This window comes from Genypterus blacodes, unplaced genomic scaffold, assembly GCF_046128005.1.
Source record: "Genypterus blacodes isolate CSIRO-AG114 ecotype Tasmania unplaced genomic scaffold, CSIRO-AGI_Gbla_v1 ptg000012l_1, whole genome shotgun sequence".
NCBI lineage: Eukaryota > Metazoa > Chordata > Actinopteri > Ophidiiformes > Ophidiidae > Genypterus > Genypterus blacodes.
This window is the reverse complement of record NW_027466826.1, coordinates 6,144,828-6,162,507: the sequence shown is the minus strand read 5'-3', so window position 1 is coordinate 6,162,507 and position 17,680 is coordinate 6,144,828. Positions and strand designations below refer to the sequence as shown.

Genomic DNA, 17,680 nt, shown 5'->3' with positions numbered 1-17,680 from the left:
AAACGCCACTTCCGGACAACGGAACGTACCAATCGTACTATTGGGAAGGATTATCTCATGAATTTTAATTGTTTTTATTTATGTTTACAAGATCAGAGCAAAGTAAAACACAATTGTAAAAATTGGTCTAGTTTACCTTATAAATTAACAACTATAAAAACACCCACAGATAAAAAGGTTGCCAGGAGGTAAACAACATACTGATGAACAACATAAGCCCTGAGATATTAAACAGTATGGACACCAATTAATTTTGGAATATTTTACCAACAAAAATAAATCGGGCAAAGAAAACTAATAAACTATTTTAGAGGCTAAATATTATTAACCCAAGCAAGCCTCATCTCATTCTGACACTATCATCATTTGTATTTTTCTTCATATCTTCTTTTCTTCTTCTTCTTTCCTCTTTTCTTCAATCTTTTTAAGGCCAATGTTCTCATGTCACTGTTTTGAACGCACTTGGATCGCATTCATTGTATGAATTGTGCGTTATAGATACATTTGATTTGATTTGATTTGATTAGATGACAATGTAAACCTCAGTCATGCATGGAGGGATCACAGATGCTAAAAGCTGTACCCCTTGCCAGCATAAGAGCACATATCTCAAGTTAAACAACAACTGCTCCCTTAGACAGTTTAGACATTTACAGTGCTGTCAATATGAACTCTATCCAATCAATGTTTTCATGAAAGCTGGTTTGTTGAAGGGCCAATGGTACTGGTTTGGAACAGGTCCATTCACATTGCACTCAAAGAAGGAAAACATGGGGAACCAAATGCGGGCCCTCCGGCTCTGCTGGAAGGCACGGGTGTTGGCTAAGGTGTGGTAGTAAAGGAAAAGTCGGGTGGTGATGTAGAAGGCAATGAATACGTCAATGGAGTAGTGTTCATGAGCTGCCAGGATGAAGAAGATCCCAAACAAATTTAGCACCCAGGAAATGGTGTGAATGAGATTCCAGCTTCGTGGAGTGTCTGCACAAAACAAAACAAATCATATGAAGTAAACTCACACACTGTAGATAAAGGCATCCGATGAAGCATACTACGGCCCTTAACACTCACATTCGGTTACAAAGAAGTTGAGCAGTGTGATAACCACAGTGTGGCCGCTGAACATGTAATCTCCACATGTTTGGACACCAGCCAAAGTCATCCCAAGTCCACTCCAGATGGTGACTCCCCTCTGTATCTTTCCCCAGGTATCACCATACATCTGGGGGGAACAACACACTCCAGTTATTAGATGCTTGGTGTTTTCCATATCTCTTATTTGTTCCTTCCTTGCTTCTTGTTTGTCTTAGAAAACAATCTGTTCTACCATTGTGGTGGCTTATCCAATTCTCTGACTTGTTTTTCAACATGATAACTTCATATAGGGCTTCCAGACTTAGATACATTGTATTGTGAGAATACTATATTTAATGGATCTTTTATTCTGAAATAGGCTACCGTAACATAGCACAAGAAAGGTGTTTATGAACTTACATCTACATACTGTATCAACATGTTGTATAACCTACTGTGGTTAAGGACACAGACACATTTATTAGGCCTACTGCATATATTTGCTGGTTTAAAAGGCAGCTAGTGGTCCAAAGGCTTCAGTCCAACTTCAGGTCCCACACAAGCGTATTTCTCCTCCATTAAGCTGTGTCGCATTTATACAAAGTCTGAGTCTGCACCTGATTCTGCCTAATGTGCTCCCTCAGCTCACCAAAATGTGGAGTCAGCAAGTCAGAAGATGGCGATACGGCCACTGACAGCTGATCTAGTTGCTGATGTTGTAAGATAGCTTGAGGAGTGGGGATCGTTCATTTATCTAAAACACATCCACCTTGGCTTTATTTGTGCGTTTGAAGCAATAATCAATTGCTGTTAATGGGACTGAGTTTACCATTTGGTATACCAGACAAATGGCCACTGAATGTTCATTTTCATTCATTGCATGCAAAGCTCAATGTAGAAAAGAAACGCAACTTCATAACTTCCACTTATGTGGGTTTAAACACATGACTGATTTCTTCAACATTGTTTTCCATGACAGTGCTATTTATGTAGAGACAGTCAGAGCGATATTGCAAATGTTTATATTTGTATATCTAGTCTAATAAATATAGAATGTCATGTGAGCGCCCCACCTTACTGGCACATTTTAAGTGCTGCCCAGGCACAGAAAGCGATGTGACAAACATGGTGCAGCAACGGAGCAAAAATACTGTCCCCATCAAAGAGCACAGCCGCCGGAGGAGAATGGACCTAAGAGACAAAAAACCTTGCTGCATATACATACAACATAATGTAGGAGTAAAATATGTTTACACAATTACGGCATCAAGTCTAATTAGTAGCACAGTGGTATCATTGATGATAATAGTTATAGTAGTGCACTACCTGTGTTTGTGAAGGAGCAGAATCAATATAAATGTGTAGCACAAGATGAGGCCACAAGCTTCCGCCATCGCAAAAGCCCAAGGTATTCTGGGAACACTGTAACAAGAACAAAAGCATGTGTATTAGTGTAAAGGTTATAAATATGCATGTGACCTTTAATCTGGATTGTAATTGATATTAATCTTCTAATGAATCTTCCTTTAATCATGAAATACACTAAATTTTCAGTAATTTATTTTCCTTACGTCCTTGATAATAATTCAGAATAGATTTTTCTTAGGGTTTATACTTCCATTGATCTGTGCTAATGTGTTCCCCCTAGTTAGGTAGAACACATTCCAAGCTATGAGCAAAGAAATGCTCAAAATTGCCGGAACTCATAATTGTGTTGCTGGAATTGTATCGGAAAAGGTGTGTTGTTGAAGTTTGAAAGTTCGAACAAAGTTTTCTTCACAAAAAATGCAGTGCCAACCCCTTGAATAAATATACAAACATACTTGAAAAGTAAAATAAAATACTGCTGGAGTTGTTTGATTGGCTATGGACTATAACGCAAACTCACGACAAACAACAAAGAGTTTCTACCTGTCAAGGAATATATCAGGAAGTGGTGGATATGTCCGCATGTCTGGAACACGTTCATGTACAATCACCATGACAAACGACGTGAATCCAAAAACAAACATGACATAGACAGAACTCAGGACCGTCTTCCAGACTTCTGGGTCCAGCCTGCCAGCCAGGTTAGATCTTCCTTTCATGTGTGTATGACACACAGGATCATAATCAGTTCTACCGTTGCTCCTCAGTCGCAGCTCTGTCCCATTACAAAAGTGTCCATTACACCTCCTCTCATCTCTGTTGCTGTCGAGCCCTGCAGCCGCATGTGGGAGCACAGCACGGAGATGGACCCCAGGTGTGAGACCCAGCTCTTCCATATGGGCCAGGTTCTGTCCCTGAAGGCGACGGAGGGCTAAAGCCATCCTCTTGATGTCTCCTAGCACGGCGAGGCCCAGGGGAGGCCCATGCAGGTCAGTCTCAGTCAGAGCTAGAAGACTGGGGCCATCCAGGCGGTGCTGAGTACAGAGTAACTCCACATACTCTGAAAATCCTTCCTCTCTCAGCCACTGGCCCACCTGCTTACAACTCCAGGTAGTCACAGTGGCTTCGGAGGTTGCCATGACACTGCAGACAGACAAGAGAGAAAGACAAACTATGAATTTTGGCATGACCCTAATCTGGATGTTGGTCAATCCAGGACATCTTGCTAATGCACTTCATCACTTCCTCAGACTCGGATTTCCATATGTGGAATATGTCACATTTTTATGATAGTAACCTTAATGTATCTAGAAAAGGAAGAAACATCGGGAGAGGCAGAGATTTCCCCTCCTTGAATGACCAGGAAGAAGGTAGGAAACATAATATTACAGTAAAAAAGAGAGAGTGATTTTACCAAAATCAGAGGTTAAATTTATTGTCAATCAATTAGATTAATATTTAATATTTTTGCTCAGCTCTTTCTACATCACATTGAAGTTTGCATTTTGTTTTCCTTTCACTTTTGGAATCCTTTGCCACCCACTTTCTTTGGGATTGGCAGTTAAAATGGGCATTTCCCTATTGTGATCAGGTGAAATGGCCACATGCACATTTTCACTCGCCTGATCTTATCACAATAATCTGGAAAAGGCCCAAATCAAATTGCATACTTTTCAATGTAACATAGGAACCCTGTCCCATTATAGTGCAGTGACTGTACTCCACTGACTGCTCAAAATAAACAGGAATTTAACCCACATCTCTATACTGTTACAGCAAAACCAATATCATTTATTAACTTTCCTGCATTCAAGGGATCAATACTCAACAACAAAATATTTACTAACCATCCAAAGTTTCCTCAGTAAACAAGCAGAGTTCCAGTCCACTTATAGTTGGTTGTATGTCCTCTCCAACAGACAAAACCATGGACTGATGAAACACACTGTTCTTTTTTCTCTCTGCCCTTTTGTCCCTACTGATATGCTCGCCACAGCACTATCCCTATACTATGCAACGCTCCAAAGGTCTGTGAAGGCTCAGCCAGTGTTGCTGTACTACTAACAGCTGAATTTGATCAGTTGACTGTAACACAGTTTAATAAACCGTTTTGAGAGTAGATTTTGACAGTAACCGAGTCAGCGAGCAATTTTCAACAGCAGACATATGAGAAACACAATTCCTCATGAGGCCAATGAGAGCTGCTGGTATTAAAAATAACTTTAAGTAGACTTTAAGCAGCAAGGAAATTAGATTGCACTCTTCTGGGGATGTGTTACTTAAAGCAAACCTGTGTGTTTGCTGTGGTTGATCCAAAGACACACACACACACTTGCACACAATATCACAGATCAATTTTGAATGGATAGATCAAAATATAATTCATAACATGAGACCACATTAGATATTTGTTGTGGTTTTGGTCATCATAATATTGTGAGGTATCTTGCTGGAAAGATTGTAACAGATGGTTTAGTCTTAGTTACCAAACATCTCTACAATCACTTTGCTGGAATAGTTCTTGTCCAGTCAGTTAAATACTGCAAAGAACGTCTCAATACATGTTTTAGGATACTTATGTGCAAAATAGTTATGTAGGTTAAATACTATTTGGGGGAATTTGTACATTTTGCACATCCTCACACCAACCTTTTAAGTTCTTCTTGCAAATTAACTGCTTGCTATTTGCATACACAAATGCACCGAAGTACATTAGTCATATCTGAATTTGAGCTGGCAAATGTTTGGTTGATGATAACTATTCATGGTTCTCAGAGAGTCTAAATGTGTCACAATATAGCGGCTTGTCTATGGTTTCCAAGAATGTCTCTGGAAAGATAGTGGAGTTCATAGGACGTGGACCAAAGCACTTCAAAAGCTCATAAATCCAAGCAATCATTTGTTTACTTCTTTTTACTGGGATAACCGTTCAGATGCCACTAGTGATTTTAAGTATTCGTACATGCAGCTACATCCAGGAACATCTGGCGCCTTTTCACATAGTATGCCATGGCATTGTTGGACTAGATGGGGAAAGGGCCGTCCAGCAGATGGCAGTAAAGCAACATAGATGCCAACCGCCAGAAGATGATGGGGACAAATGTACCTGTCACCAATGCAGCGGAGGACATCTCTTATTATTTTTAGTAACATGGAGCTGTTTTCGTCCGGTGCTATTGTTCTTGTAATGTATTTGCACAGGTTATTTACCCAGAAGTGAGAGCATCAGTAGCCAGAGGACACTCAAGAACAAGACAAACCAAGTGATGGGGAAAATAATAATAAGGTTTATTTTGACAATGCAAGATTACAGTTTAAAATGATCAGATTAGATTTGCAGAGGACCGTCCATGTCTCGGCGGATCTGATCTGTTGATACTTGATGGCAGTGTTTTGTTTCAAACCGCACTCTGAAATTCATGGTGACATTGCATGGAGGATTTTCACTAAGATGTCATTTCACCATTTTCCTTTTTTGTATACGTTAACATTGATTAAGGATTCCACAGTATAATAAATGAGACTCCAGTTGTGTGAATTCTATCGAGACATTTTTATAAATGATCCATGATTTTTAACCATTTACATTTTCTGCTTTGCAACAGTACCTCTGGTTTAAAATGGTCGGACATGATTTCATCTCAGGCTCAACACAAAACACAAATGAGGTTTTGTGATGTTGTGTTGACGTTTTGCATCCATTATTATCCGATATTACAAGACAACAGTAACTCGTTATAGAGTTTCAAGTACATACACAGGCGAACGTGGAAATACTGCTTTACATCGCGTCCTGAAAACCTTATCAAGTTATAAAACTCAAAACAGAAAGGCACTGATTTCTCTCCAAACTGAGGAACATATCCAGAGTAGTGATGTTCCAAGTGGGAACATTAAGGCTGAAACAGTAACACCATTGACAGTTAAAAGGTGAAATTCAATGACGAGACTAAGTGGTCAAGCAGGGCACGACACAAATACATCAGTGGATCTTTGCAGGCCCAATAATGAGCAGAACTAGCTTTCTTTTGTCTGGACTTGGCTTTACCACAGGTGAAATAAGAGCCTTCGGTTTGTCCCGTGTATGCACCAGGTAGGTCTGTCTGTGTCTGCATCTGTCTGAGTCTTCATCTGTCTCTCTCCTTCTAAAATAATCACTAATACTAATAAAAAATGCCATTGCAGTATCTAAAAACAAAAGGATAGAAATTGTATTAATTTCCCTTAACATAAAAATTTCCATTAGCTTCTTAAGTGGATGTGAAGTGAGAGTTAAGAGTGCCGGAAGCCGAGTAAGAATCATCGAGGTGCTGGCAATTCTTATTAAGGTTGTTTGTTTAAATCAATATTTTTTCAGCTCCAATTTGGTATCATTGAAACTGAACCCCTGACCGTTTCAGTGACAGTGAGTTGCTGAAGGAGTAGGACGGGGGTTTTGTGTAGGGGAGAGTTGGTGATGTATGCTAATGAAAAAGGGCCAAAGAAGCCTCACTTGAAGTCGGGTTTGTCTGGAAAAGTGCAACCTGCTTGTCTGATGATGACGTTTGCAGCGTAGTGCGCCGCTTTCACACACTGTTCCAGAGTTTTCTCCTGGACCAGCTCAGACAGGAAGCCTGCGTCACAAAGGGGAAATGTCTCAAAATTGTATTCAGGAATCTCCACATACCATCACGATACACTTATAAACACAAGGTGACTGTACCTCCTACAAAGGCGTCGCCTGCACCAATCGTGTCGACGATGTCCTTGGAATCAATCTTCCGAATGGGGAACGTTTCAATTTTGTCACCTGTATACAGATAAAAAACAAATAAAGCTAAATTCTTGCTGTCCAAACACAGATCTTGAGATAACAAAAGGTAATAAATGAATACGAAAGGAATAAAAAGAGGAGCTTACTCTGAGCCATAACCGTTTCATCCTTCCCTTGAGTCAGAACTACGACCCTCTTTCTCTTTGGGTTATCTTTGGGCAGTGCTTGGGCCTTCTTGGCAATCTCCTTAATGTCCTCGGTCTACACAGGGGAACACACCGACACGATCAGTCACTAATACAAGGAACGCAGGAAATACAATGAGATGCTAAAAATGACTCACCTCAAAGTTTTGCTCTTTAGCGAATGCGGCTGCTTCCTGCAATAAAAGATTCATATTTCCCCTTCATTAATGTGCTTATTAATAAGGACATAAACCACAGTGACCAGAGTGACTGTGGCAATGTTCAACATATCTGAATCGTGTTCTGAGTCCGTCTTACCATCTCATTCCCGAACAAAACGTCGACGTAGGGCATAACCTGCATGAGGTTATCTTTGAAGAACTGGCAGATGAACGGGGCCGAGAGGTTCAAACAGAACTGCTTGTTATTTTCCGACGCGTGCTTGGCCACTTTGAGGATGGACTCCAAAGAGACGGTCAGGAAAAAACCCTGGAACAAAACACAACAGCTACTCAATACCTACATCGACAATCTAAAGAACCATGTTTGTACATCTCAGGGTCACAAGAAGACGGCCAGATGCAGCGATTCGTAACTCACGGCAATGTAGTAGACTGAAGCTTTTTCCACCAGATGCCAGTTTTCTTTGAGGTCTAGATGTTTGTCTTTCTTATAGCAGTTTGCAGCAGCCAGGTTAGCAACCAGAGACCTAAGAGGAGACAAAACAGTAGAAGTTCAGTTCAGATGTTCTCTGTTGAGTTCCAATATGTTCATCCTCACGAGCGATCCATAATTGGATCCAATATTAAACTTAAAATACCAGTTATGCAGGTCTGAATGATTTGGAATAAGCACCTGTTATCTCCAGTGATGCAGGCAGCACACGTGCCTGTGGGCTCTTCGTCTTGCTCGTAGTAGTGGGCGTCGATGTGAGCCTCCTCAGCCTTCTTCTTGAGGATCTCTCCGAACTTGTCGTTGCCAATGCAGCCAAAGAAAGTGCCCACGTTATGAGGCTTTTGGATCATCCACTACAGGCGGCAGGGGAAAAAAACACTCTTTAACAGATGCCAGCTAGTATCATTCACTCAACAGTTCAGTTATGCGGATGGTTGACGCGGTGGTTGATGCAGTGACTGACCTGAGCGATCTTTATAGAGTTCTGTGTGGCTCCTCCAGCATGGTACTCAACACTGAACTTCTTGGTCATCTCCTCAAACCTTAACACGCGAAAACACAGAGAACGTTTTCGTCTTACATTGATCGGAAACTATAACATCCAATTTATTGCACCTTAATGGCAGTGGTCTGTCTTTTCTGTCACCCAGCCTTCTATCACTCGTTTCTATCTTCTATCATTCTCACTGGAGTACCAACCAGTACCAACATTTCATGGACTCTTCCCTGGATCAAACTTGCAGCTGATTTTTATAAATAAATGTATGACAAAGGGTGTGTAAGGGTAGGTACCTTCCAAAACAAATTGAATTGGATAATCTCAATGATCTTTCTTTCACTATAGGTATACTTTGAATGATTGAATTTCCTATTTTTTGATCCATCTATTAATTGAAAATCCCAAAATGTATGAATTTCCCTTTTCTCAGTAGTGGCTTCCATTGGTACCCTATCTGTAGAACTATACATGTACAGTATCTCTAGACACACACGCTATATAACACACTAAGTACAACAAACACACGTACAGCTGGAATATGTCCTTTTGTTAATGTTTACTTTCTGGCTCAAACTTCACTGTTATCTCAGAGGGTCTGGGAGGGGAAGCGTCTGCGGCTCGATCATTGGTCGGATTTAAGGAACCAAGGTCGACTGTGTTGAGTTCTGGTCCGTGCCTGTTTAGACTGGCCCCTTCCAAAACACAGTAGCGGTATGGAAATTTGCAAGTTTTTACCCTTTCATCCGCACCGACCGTGAACTCTACACAAAGATGAACTATAGCCGTGGACAAAGCCAGAGTTTCTGCTGTGGTTACAGGGAAAATGTGAGATAAAATCGTGAGTGTTTGATTAAAGATACCCACAGTGCTTTGTGTTTGTCCTCTGCCAGGATCTGGTCGTTGGCTTTTAGACTGTACCTGTAAAAATAAAAATGTACATGCCATTTAGGATATATATTTCCTATCAAAGAAGACACTGTGATTTCTGTCATGTGTCATTGTCAGTTGCTGCTATTACATCTTGCATTAACAGGCACTTAGGTCCTTATTCTATATCTAACATAACTGACACTCAAATTATTTTGAATAAAACTCATTTAAATGGCCTGGACAAAAATATTGGGACCCTGAACCTAATGCACTGCATGATAAGAAAGTATGTGGACAGACAATATTCATGTGCACCACTTCCTATAACTTACTTATCCAGGAAGTCCTTGTCCACAACAGCAGAGATGTCCAGTAAGGGGTTTCCCATCCCATAGAGTGAGTTAGGGCTGAAAACAACAATGAGGTAAACTATGTTCAGTCACAAGTTCAGAAGTCTCTAATCACAGTGAAATGGAATTCAGAGCTGCAGAACACAAACAACACAAACTCTCAGGAAATCTAATGCAAGACTGATTTCAATATGCATTAAGTAAGTTGCAATGGTGGTTTGTAGTTAATAGTGGAAGTGAAGGGAACAGGACATGCATGGACAGATTTCCTTGGCATGCAAACCTTTTCACCACTTACAAAAGAGGAAATTGTGAACACGTGTGTGATATCTTTCCTTGCGTATGTCATTTCTCTGTTTTCAGCTTATGCTATGATGATGAGGCCCCCCTGGTCTAAAATTGGCACTTAGTATGGCTGATGACACGGCTGAGCTCATTGCAATCCACACCACAGCAGCTGTGATTGTAAAGCATTTTGTGCTCGTCTGATACCAAAAGCTAAACAAGCAAACAAGTGCTCCCCGCTCTTGTGCGCCACCCGCAGTGTGAATCACGTGGTTTGTGTGACGTCAGTGTATTTGTCTTCCCCCCTGTATGCATTCAATGATGAGCCGGCATTTTCAGTTTGATAGAAAACCAAAGTCCAGGTTGTTAAAGGGGTTATTAGGTCACATACAAGCATATTTATACATGTCAAATAAACTCAACCTGTAATTATGCCCCTAGTGTTCGTGAAAGAAATGCAAACTAGCTGCAACAATGCTGTATTGTTAAGTATGAAGATGGTAAAGAAGGATAAGCAATCTATTCCATAGCCTGAAACTGCAAGGGTCTTAGTGAAGATATACATGATATTAAACATTGGCAAAGGTTTGAAAAATACTATTCTGAAAATGTTTAACCCATATTAACCCAGCCTAGTGACAGATCTGGTATAATTGAACAGAAGAAGACTTTAGCTGCCTCCAATCAGATGAGAATGTGGGTGCGTCTGACAAAACACGTTCTTTAGGAACGCTCATGTGTTCCAGAGGACATGTTTGACGCCGAGCCACTTTCTGATCTTGCTTTTTAACATTGTCTCGGTGTAAGTGCCGCTCCTTCTGCAGGTCCCTGATGCAGAACTGGTTTTGTGGAAACAATCCAGATGGAGGCAAGTGTGTCAACAAAGTCCACCTACACATTGTGTCAACAGGACACAACACAGTATATACTCCTATACAACCTTTGCTTCTATGTGTGAACAAGTCTAGGATTTACAGCGGAAACAAGAAGAAATTAGACTTCTTGCTTGCAGAAGAGTGACAATCTTTGTGAACTAGAAAATGTCACTCTAAATATCAGCGTGTCAAGCACACACACACACACACACACACACACACACACACACACACACACACACACACATCCTGATCCACAACCATCCTCTCAATATGCTGGCAATTAATTATGCATAATTCCATTACAACACCAGAAGAAAACCCCTTTCTGGTCCCTTCTGGGTTCATCCATTAATGTTTTACCTTGCAGCAGACATGATGCTCCTCTCTCTATGTGCAACAGCCTGGTTGTGACAGACCTGTTGAGCAGCCTAAAAAGTCCTAAATATTAACCCAAGGGTGTTAAAATGTACCCATCACTAACTCCACCCACTCCGAGCATATACACGTGGCATTGGCTGTCACTCACACTACCACGACACACACCCTCTGGGCAGATGCATGTCACTATGATGGTTTGAGTCACATTTCCCTCCATTCAACCATCGCAGAGGATGGCCGTCATGTGTCTCTGCTTGCAATGAGACGTTCAAGGACCCCGGTATACTTCCTTTTTGACTAATATTGGTTGCAATGAATACCATTATATTACTACAACTAAGCAGAACTCTTGACCCGATCCAAATATATGAACGGCTTTTTAATTTACTTTAATTTGTTATTATTTAGACATACAGCCGACAGGTTGTGGTCACGTTTTGACGGCGTGACTGCTGCGACAGTCGCCTCACTGTTTATTAGCATCATTAGCTGCTTAGCACAGCCCTCTGCTGTCCTCTCCTCTGGGCATCTAATGGCCACAAGTAATAAGTGTCCAACCACGTATTTTTTCATGGGTTCATTGTAAGGACATTTTTGTCATTCACACGCACGCTACTGACGTACAAAGCCTGAAGATATTGGGACTTGAACCGTCGCCTTTAGCAAACTACTGCGAGCGTCGTGTCGTCTAGAAAGAGGCGAGCGGTTTGGGTCACCTTAGTTTGGCAGGAGTTTCTTTGTTTTTCGAGTTTGTCTTCTCGTCCTTTGTGAGTTTTGCCCTCTTGGCCCGCGGCTCTTCGGACGCCATGACTGACTGCTGCACGTTTCAATCACAGAACCAGCGGGACAATTCGACCGACACGAGAACTCCGTGTGACGTCTTTGCCCTCGTCACAGCCTGACAGGGATTTTTCCTTCCAGCCTGAATGACTCTCTCGACTGCTGCCCTGACAGCATGAGCCGTTCATGATTCTGATTTTTCACAACCAAATCAAATAAAGAAAAGTGAAATCTGCAATTTATCTGTTCAATTTTAAGCTTTGGTTTATGTTCTATTAGGTAGCATAGCAAAGGTGAACACGCTGTGGAGCGAGTCCCCACTGTGCACACTGGTGGAGGGGTTAATAAACACTTCCACTCGATGTAGTTAGATTGTGATTGAATTTAGAGAACCGAAATATTTGCCTGGGCGTGTGTACCAATACGAGATCTCGTATTTTTAAGCGGCGTACCAAGAATTCTCCCCTGATGTTATGTTAATGATGCCCTGTAAGGTGAAACTCGGGGCAAAATTACCCCAGGAAAACTGCGGACAAGCTGTCCAAAAATCTCGCCTGTTAAAGCCCCAAAAGTTGGTCTGAAAGCAGTGATCGTACATTTGTGCAGCGCTGTTACACTTTTTCATTTCATTTTTTTCTGATGTCGTTTTTTGGATTTGTCAATATGCACCATTGACTTGCCCGCGTGTGATCACTTCAGGCGTCAAGTGAGCAGGTCGGAAAATGTCCCATGTTGAATCCAAGTAACTTTGCACAGCCAACTTGAGGTAGCAGGTAAAACTGTTATGATAACTATTTGATTAAATGACCGTTCTTTTACGCGTGTCACCCCATAGTTTGTTTTATTTTTGGCATTAAATTTAAATAACTCAAATGATGACGATAATATAACGTTATTCGCATTCAGATGTTAATGATTTGTGTGTTGTTTAAAAAGTCAAGCGCTCTAACCCGTCTGTTGCTTTTTCACAACATTGTCATCACCACCACCACCACAACCACCACTAACAACCGGCTCATTGTTCCAGTTGAGATGATCCACAGCCTGTTCCTGATTAATCACTCTTGCGTCATCGTCCTGGAGAAACACTGGAAGGGCGTGATCAGCAGGAGTGTTTGTGAATACTTTTTTGAGGCAAAGGACAAAGCAGGGGACCCCGAGAATGTCCCCCCAGTGCTGCAGACCCCACATCACTATCTCATCAGCATCTACAGGTCCAAGCTCTTCTTCCTCTCCGTCACCCAAAGTGATGTCCCTCCACTGTTTGTCATCGAATTCCTGCACAGAGTGGTGGAGATGTTTCAGGTGTGATTATTTTAGGACAAAATTAGTTTCTCGATCTTTTTAATAGTTGCATGCTTTTTGAATTACCAGTTATGATCAAATTTGACAACACTCATCACAACTGATTCTTTCTATTGGAAGATGCAATTGCTGCCAAACACATTTTGTGTTAGTGTACAACAAAAACAGGGGATAAAACCGTTAATTTATAACATTTTGATTTGGATAAGGATTTAACAAGTAGATTGTCTTTAAACACTCCGTGATACAGTTTAGTTCCAAATGAGCACAGTGCTGTAACGCAAATATGGCTTACAGACTCTGAAGTTTTTTTACTTATGTCAGACTGTTTCTCATTTTCTACAGGATTACTTTGGACAATGCTCGGAAAGTGTGATCAAGGATAATATGGTGGTTGTGTATGAGCTTTTGGATGAGATGCTGGACAATGGCTTCCCACTGGCAACAGAGTTCAATGTCCTCAAAGAGATGATTAAGCCACCGACTCTTCTGCGATCGGTTGTCAACACACTCACAGGTAAACCGAGGTCACTCTGAAGAAGGGCTGGTAATTGATGGATTATAAAACAAATTAGTTGCATTTGCTGCTAAAGTAGTATGTATTTATATGAAGAAAATGACAATTGTAGTGACGACATGCACCACAAACTACCCTGTGCTTTTCAATTACAAATGCTTAAAAGATCGGTTATGTTATGTGTATTTATTATCTGTTATATTCCAAGCTTAACACCTTTTTCCTTGATTTTTGCTGTATTGCTTCTTGCAGCTATAGTAATTGTTTGTGCCCTTTTAAAACTCTACTTCTACTGTTTTGTGTGTTTTTCAGGAAGTAGCAATGTTGCAGATCTGTCGTCCACTAGTGAATTGTCCACTATTCCATGGAGGAGGCCTGGTGTTAAATACACCAACAATGAGGCTTATTTTGACATCATTGAGGAAATAGATGCCATCGTGGACAAATCAGGTAGAAATAACCACTTTGTTTCATGCATTAGCCTTAATAAGATAAGGCAAAACAATGTCTCTAACATGTGTATGTACTGCATTTACATGTATGTATGAATGACGTGTGTGTGTATGAACAAAAACATAAACGCTACACTTTTTTATTGAACTGCCATTTTTAGTTTTCAATCTTATTTCTCTCAAATTCTGCCCACAAATTAGTTTCGACCAGGCCAACATAACATGTGTAACAAGTGTATTGTTGTTCAGCACCATGTCACAGACGCCTCTAAGAGTAAAGAGACGGTGCTATTGGCATGCAGACTGCAGGAATGTCATGTAGAGCTCTTGCCGGGGTCATGGGTGTTCATTTCTACACCATAAACCACCTCCAGCCTCACGACAGGCCTCACAACTGCAGACCACGTGTATGTCCATGCCAGCCCAGGAACGCCATGTCCAACTTATTCACCTGCAGGATCGTCTGAGGCCACAAGGACAGCTGATGAAACAGTTGGTCTACATAGCTCAGCGTCCTCCTTGTGGTCCTGATTTTGTGTACAGGTCGATGTCATAATTGATGCGAGTGGGTAAGAGCTCACCTTCTATTGTCGCTAGCACGCTGGAGAACGGTCCTCTTCTCTGATGAGTCACAGTTTCAGCTGTACAGGGCAGATGGCAGGCAGTGATCTCATATGATGTTTTTGAGGAACCTGTGATGAACAAATGCATCTCTGTGTCCCCAATCACAATCAATACATGCTTAATGAATCTATTTCAGTTGAGTGAATTATATATTCTTTTACCTTTAGAACTGTTGTGTTGCGTTGATGTTTTTGTTTGGTGTTACATTCAGTGTCCAAGTTAGGAACGAGTTACGTTTTTTAACTTTGTCTTGATGTCAGATTTGTATGTAAGTTAGAACTGTTAAGCACGGTTCAAGTGACAATTAGTAACACATTGTTGACGTGTGTGTTACGGTTCCCTGTGTGTGTGTGTATCATATGTGTCTTATAATCATATTTGAAAGTGTGGTCAGTCTGTAAAGGTCTTTTTTTTATTCTTTTGTTGTTCAGGAGCAACAATATTTGCGGAGGTCAGGGGTGTTATTGAAGCCAGCGTGAGGTTTTCTGGGATGCCTGACCTGACTCTATGCTTTATGGTAGGTTCAGGTTCAGTTAGGCTCAGCTGTGCTGCATTTGGTGATTTGCATGTGTGCCTTTAACGTCCATATGCAAAATCCCCTCCAATTATTGTTTCTGATGATAGAATCCTCATCTTCTTGATGATGTGAGTTTCCACCCATGTGTGCGGTTTAAGCGCTGGGAGTCGGAACGTATCATCTCCTTCATCCCACCGGATGGAAACTTCACACTCATGACCTATCTCATCAGCGCTCAGAAGTAAGTACAGATGCCACTACATGTCAATCTGGAATTCAATTAAAAGGGAAAACACTGCATCAATCAGCTCATTCTGTGTATGCAGACTCCCTGGCAGGCTTTCTGTAAATAATGTTTCTTGTTTCCTTACTCAGTCACGTGGCCGTTCCAGTGTATGTGATGCAGAACATTAGCTTTTTAGAGACTGGATCCTGTGGTCGCCTGGACCTCACAGTTGGACCTAAGCAGACTATGGGAAAAACCGTGGAGGGGTTGATGATCACCATCCCAATGCCTAAAGCTGTTCACAGTGCCAACCTCACAGCCTCACAGGGAAGCTACACCTATGAGCCTGCTACCAAGGTAACCGTTCACAAGGCAACAGTCCAGCTTCCATAGTAAATATGGGATATATGCTTTGTTTGTATTGCAGCATTCATATACATAGCTAAATTCATCCATGGATGTTTTTCCAGGTGGTGTGTTGGAACATTGGGACACTGAACCCACAGAAGCTTCCAAACCTGCAAGGCAGTCTGAGTATGCAGGCTGGAGCCCCCAGACCCGAGGAGAACCCCTCACTTAACATTAGCTTTAAACTCCAGCATCTGACTATATCAGGTATTCCTCACTGCCTTCCATTCATCTAAATCCTAGTTAAGAATTTAAGTTGTAAGTTCCTTTTATTTCATGGGCATTATTGTCATTTTATCATAAAAAAATCATTTGTCACTGGTTTTCTTTAACTCTGCTCTCTGTTACAGGGCTTAAAGTGAGTCGTCTTGACATGCATGGAGAGAAGTACAGACCTTTCAAAGGGGTCAAATATGTGACCAAAGCAGGGATATTCCAAATGCGGACCTAAGTTGTGTCTGTTGTATGCCTTGTATGACAATCCAGTGTGCAGATATGGGCACGGTTATCACACAGCTGTGTCACATATACTCCTGCTTATTTTAATAAAATGTCACATTATAGATTGATTTTTTTGTCTGTCGTGATAAATTACGTTTTTTATCCAGTTTATACTTCTAACAAAAAGCTAGAAATACTTTGAATTACTTGGATTTCATTAAAGGGGGACTCTTTGTCTGTTGGTCACTAACAACACCAGTCCAGACGTATGGAGGCATTAGAGTCTAAAGACTGATCCTTGGACATCAAAGGGTTATTTTGTGTTTGTGCTAAAATGGAAGCTTTGAAAATCAAAACTGGAGTGGAGTTTGCACCATCTCAGGCTCCATTGCCTTTTTTTAAAAAGTATATTGGTTGTCCCCAGAAATTAGAGAAGCACCAAGTCATCCAAGTCATGCGGATGAACACAAACCTAACCCATTGACCATTGTTCATTCCTTTAGTTTTTAAGATCCACCAATATGTGAACTATTTAATAATTAACCAATAGGTCTTCACTTCACGTCAGCGCTATATATATTATTACTTGTATGACATAAACTTGTATTTGAGTGTTAAGATAGCTGATATGAACTTTTTATTAGATATTTGTGTCTGCTATTTACCAAAACATGCTCTTATTTTGTGTCATGGCACCAGTAATGTATTCATTAATTCATAGACACCATCCTTTTTGCTATTGTCTTTTATTTCTTCCAAGGCACAGAAAGGCTGTAAGGTATAATACAGTCAGGATGTTGAATAAAGTAAACACTTAGTTACCCGATGTAGTACATTCTGTACTGCTATTCAGCACGAGCTGTCCCTAAAAATCATTGACAACAACACATTACTGTGTACTTGACAAGCCTTTACAAACAAACACAGATTCTGCATTTGACTATTAAATGTGCCCAGCCATTATAAAAAATGTTATACTTGGGTGAACTGCAATTCGGTAAATAAAGAAAATGAGAGCACCAAGAAACGTATTGATCGGGTTGCAAGTAATGTTAAGTCATTACAATCATGAATCATGAGACCCGTTATTGCTTCAGG

The 17,680-nt window shown here is 40.9% G+C and overlaps 3 protein-coding genes across 7 annotated transcripts; 1 reads left to right on the top strand and 2 right to left on the bottom strand.

The window, feature by feature from the left end:
* Window positions 1–66: 66 nt before the first annotated feature.
* LOC143011940 (sphingomyelin synthase-related protein 1-like) lies at window positions 67–4,454 on the bottom strand. Its single transcript, XM_076164966.1, has 6 exons — window positions 4,287–4,454; window positions 2,983–3,582; window positions 2,398–2,493; window positions 2,145–2,262; window positions 1,069–1,219; window positions 67–978 (listed from the first exon to the last, which is right to left on the bottom strand). Exons 2-6 carry the CDS (start codon window positions 3,576–3,578, stop codon window positions 674–676), a joined length of 1,266 nt encoding a protein of 421 aa, XP_076021081.1. The 5' UTR covers window positions 3,579–3,582; window positions 4,287–4,454; the 3' UTR covers window positions 67–673.
* A 1,252-nt stretch (window positions 4,455–5,706) lies between these two features.
* LOC143010866 (adenosine kinase-like) lies at window positions 5,707–12,183 on the bottom strand. 2 transcript variants are annotated; one of them, XM_076163439.1, is made up of 11 exons: window positions 12,029–12,183; window positions 9,754–9,828; window positions 9,416–9,469; window positions 8,516–8,594; window positions 8,233–8,405; window positions 7,978–8,086; window positions 7,696–7,866; window positions 7,536–7,571; window positions 7,339–7,453; window positions 7,142–7,228; window positions 5,707–7,052 (listed from the first exon to the last, which is right to left on the bottom strand). In XM_076163439.1, exons 1-11 carry the CDS (start codon window positions 12,118–12,120, stop codon window positions 6,928–6,930), a joined length of 1,116 nt encoding a protein of 371 aa, XP_076019554.1. In that variant the 5' UTR covers window positions 12,121–12,183; the 3' UTR covers window positions 5,707–6,927. The 2 variants fall into 2 exon arrangements, with proteins under 2 accessions (XP_076019554.1, XP_076019562.1); XM_076163447.1 differs by lacking the exon at window positions 12,029–12,183 and adding an exon at window positions 11,295–11,399.
* On the top strand, window positions 9,209–16,702 carry LOC143010843 (AP-3 complex subunit mu-1-like). 4 transcript variants are annotated; one of them, XM_076163408.1, is made up of 10 exons: window positions 11,483–11,592; window positions 12,792–12,865; window positions 13,120–13,397; window positions 13,743–13,914; window positions 14,227–14,364; window positions 15,422–15,507; window positions 15,615–15,748; window positions 15,883–16,090; window positions 16,204–16,348; window positions 16,492–16,702. In XM_076163408.1, the coding sequence occupies exons 3-10, from the start codon at window positions 13,125–13,127 to the stop codon at window positions 16,590–16,592; spliced, it is 1,257 nt and encodes a 418-aa protein (XP_076019523.1). In that variant the 5' UTR covers window positions 11,483–11,592; window positions 12,792–12,865; window positions 13,120–13,124; the 3' UTR covers window positions 16,593–16,702. The 4 variants fall into 4 exon arrangements, with proteins under 4 accessions (XP_076019532.1, XP_076019523.1, XP_076019541.1 ...); XM_076163417.1 differs by lacking the exons at window positions 11,483–11,592; window positions 12,792–12,865 and adding an exon at window positions 9,209–9,376; XM_076163426.1 differs by lacking the exon at window positions 12,792–12,865.
* Window positions 16,703–17,680: the final 978 nt, after the last annotated feature.

Excerpts from the sequence above, each read along its gene's own strand:
- LOC143011940 (XM_076164966.1), bottom strand. The coding sequence starts at position 3,578 with ATGGCAACCTCCGAAGCCACTGTGACTACCTGGAGTTGTAAGCAGGTG. Across the intron at positions 2,494-2,982 it reads CCTGATATATTCCTTGACAG|TGTTCCCAGAATACCTTGGG; the intron begins GTAGAAACTCTT and ends TTCTTGTTACAG. Across the intron at positions 1,220-2,144 it reads ACTTAAAATGTGCCAGTAAG|ATGTATGGTGATACCTGGGG; the intron begins GTGGGGCGCTCA and ends TGTTCCCCCCAG.
- LOC143010866 (XM_076163439.1), bottom strand. The coding sequence starts at position 12,120 with ATGGCGTCCGAAGAGCCGCGGGCCAAGAGGGCAAAACTCACAAAGGAC. Across the intron at positions 8,595-9,415 it reads GAGGACAAACACAAAGCACT|GTTTGAGGAGATGACCAAGA; the intron begins GTGGGTATCTTT and ends TCGCGTGTTAAG. Across the intron at positions 7,229-7,338 it reads TGAAACGGTTATGGCTCAGA|GTGACAAAATTGAAACGTTC; the intron begins GTAAGCTCCTCT and ends ATCTGTATACAG.
- LOC143010843 (XM_076163417.1), top strand. The coding sequence starts at position 13,125 with ATGATCCACAGCCTGTTCCTGATTAATCACTCTTGCGTCATCGTCCTG. Across the intron at positions 13,915-14,226 it reads GGTTGTCAACACACTCACAG|GAAGTAGCAATGTTGCAGAT; the intron begins GTAAACCGAGGT and ends TGTGTTTTTCAG. Across the intron at positions 15,749-15,882 it reads TATCTCATCAGCGCTCAGAA|TCACGTGGCCGTTCCAGTGT; the intron begins GTAAGTACAGAT and ends TTCCTTACTCAG.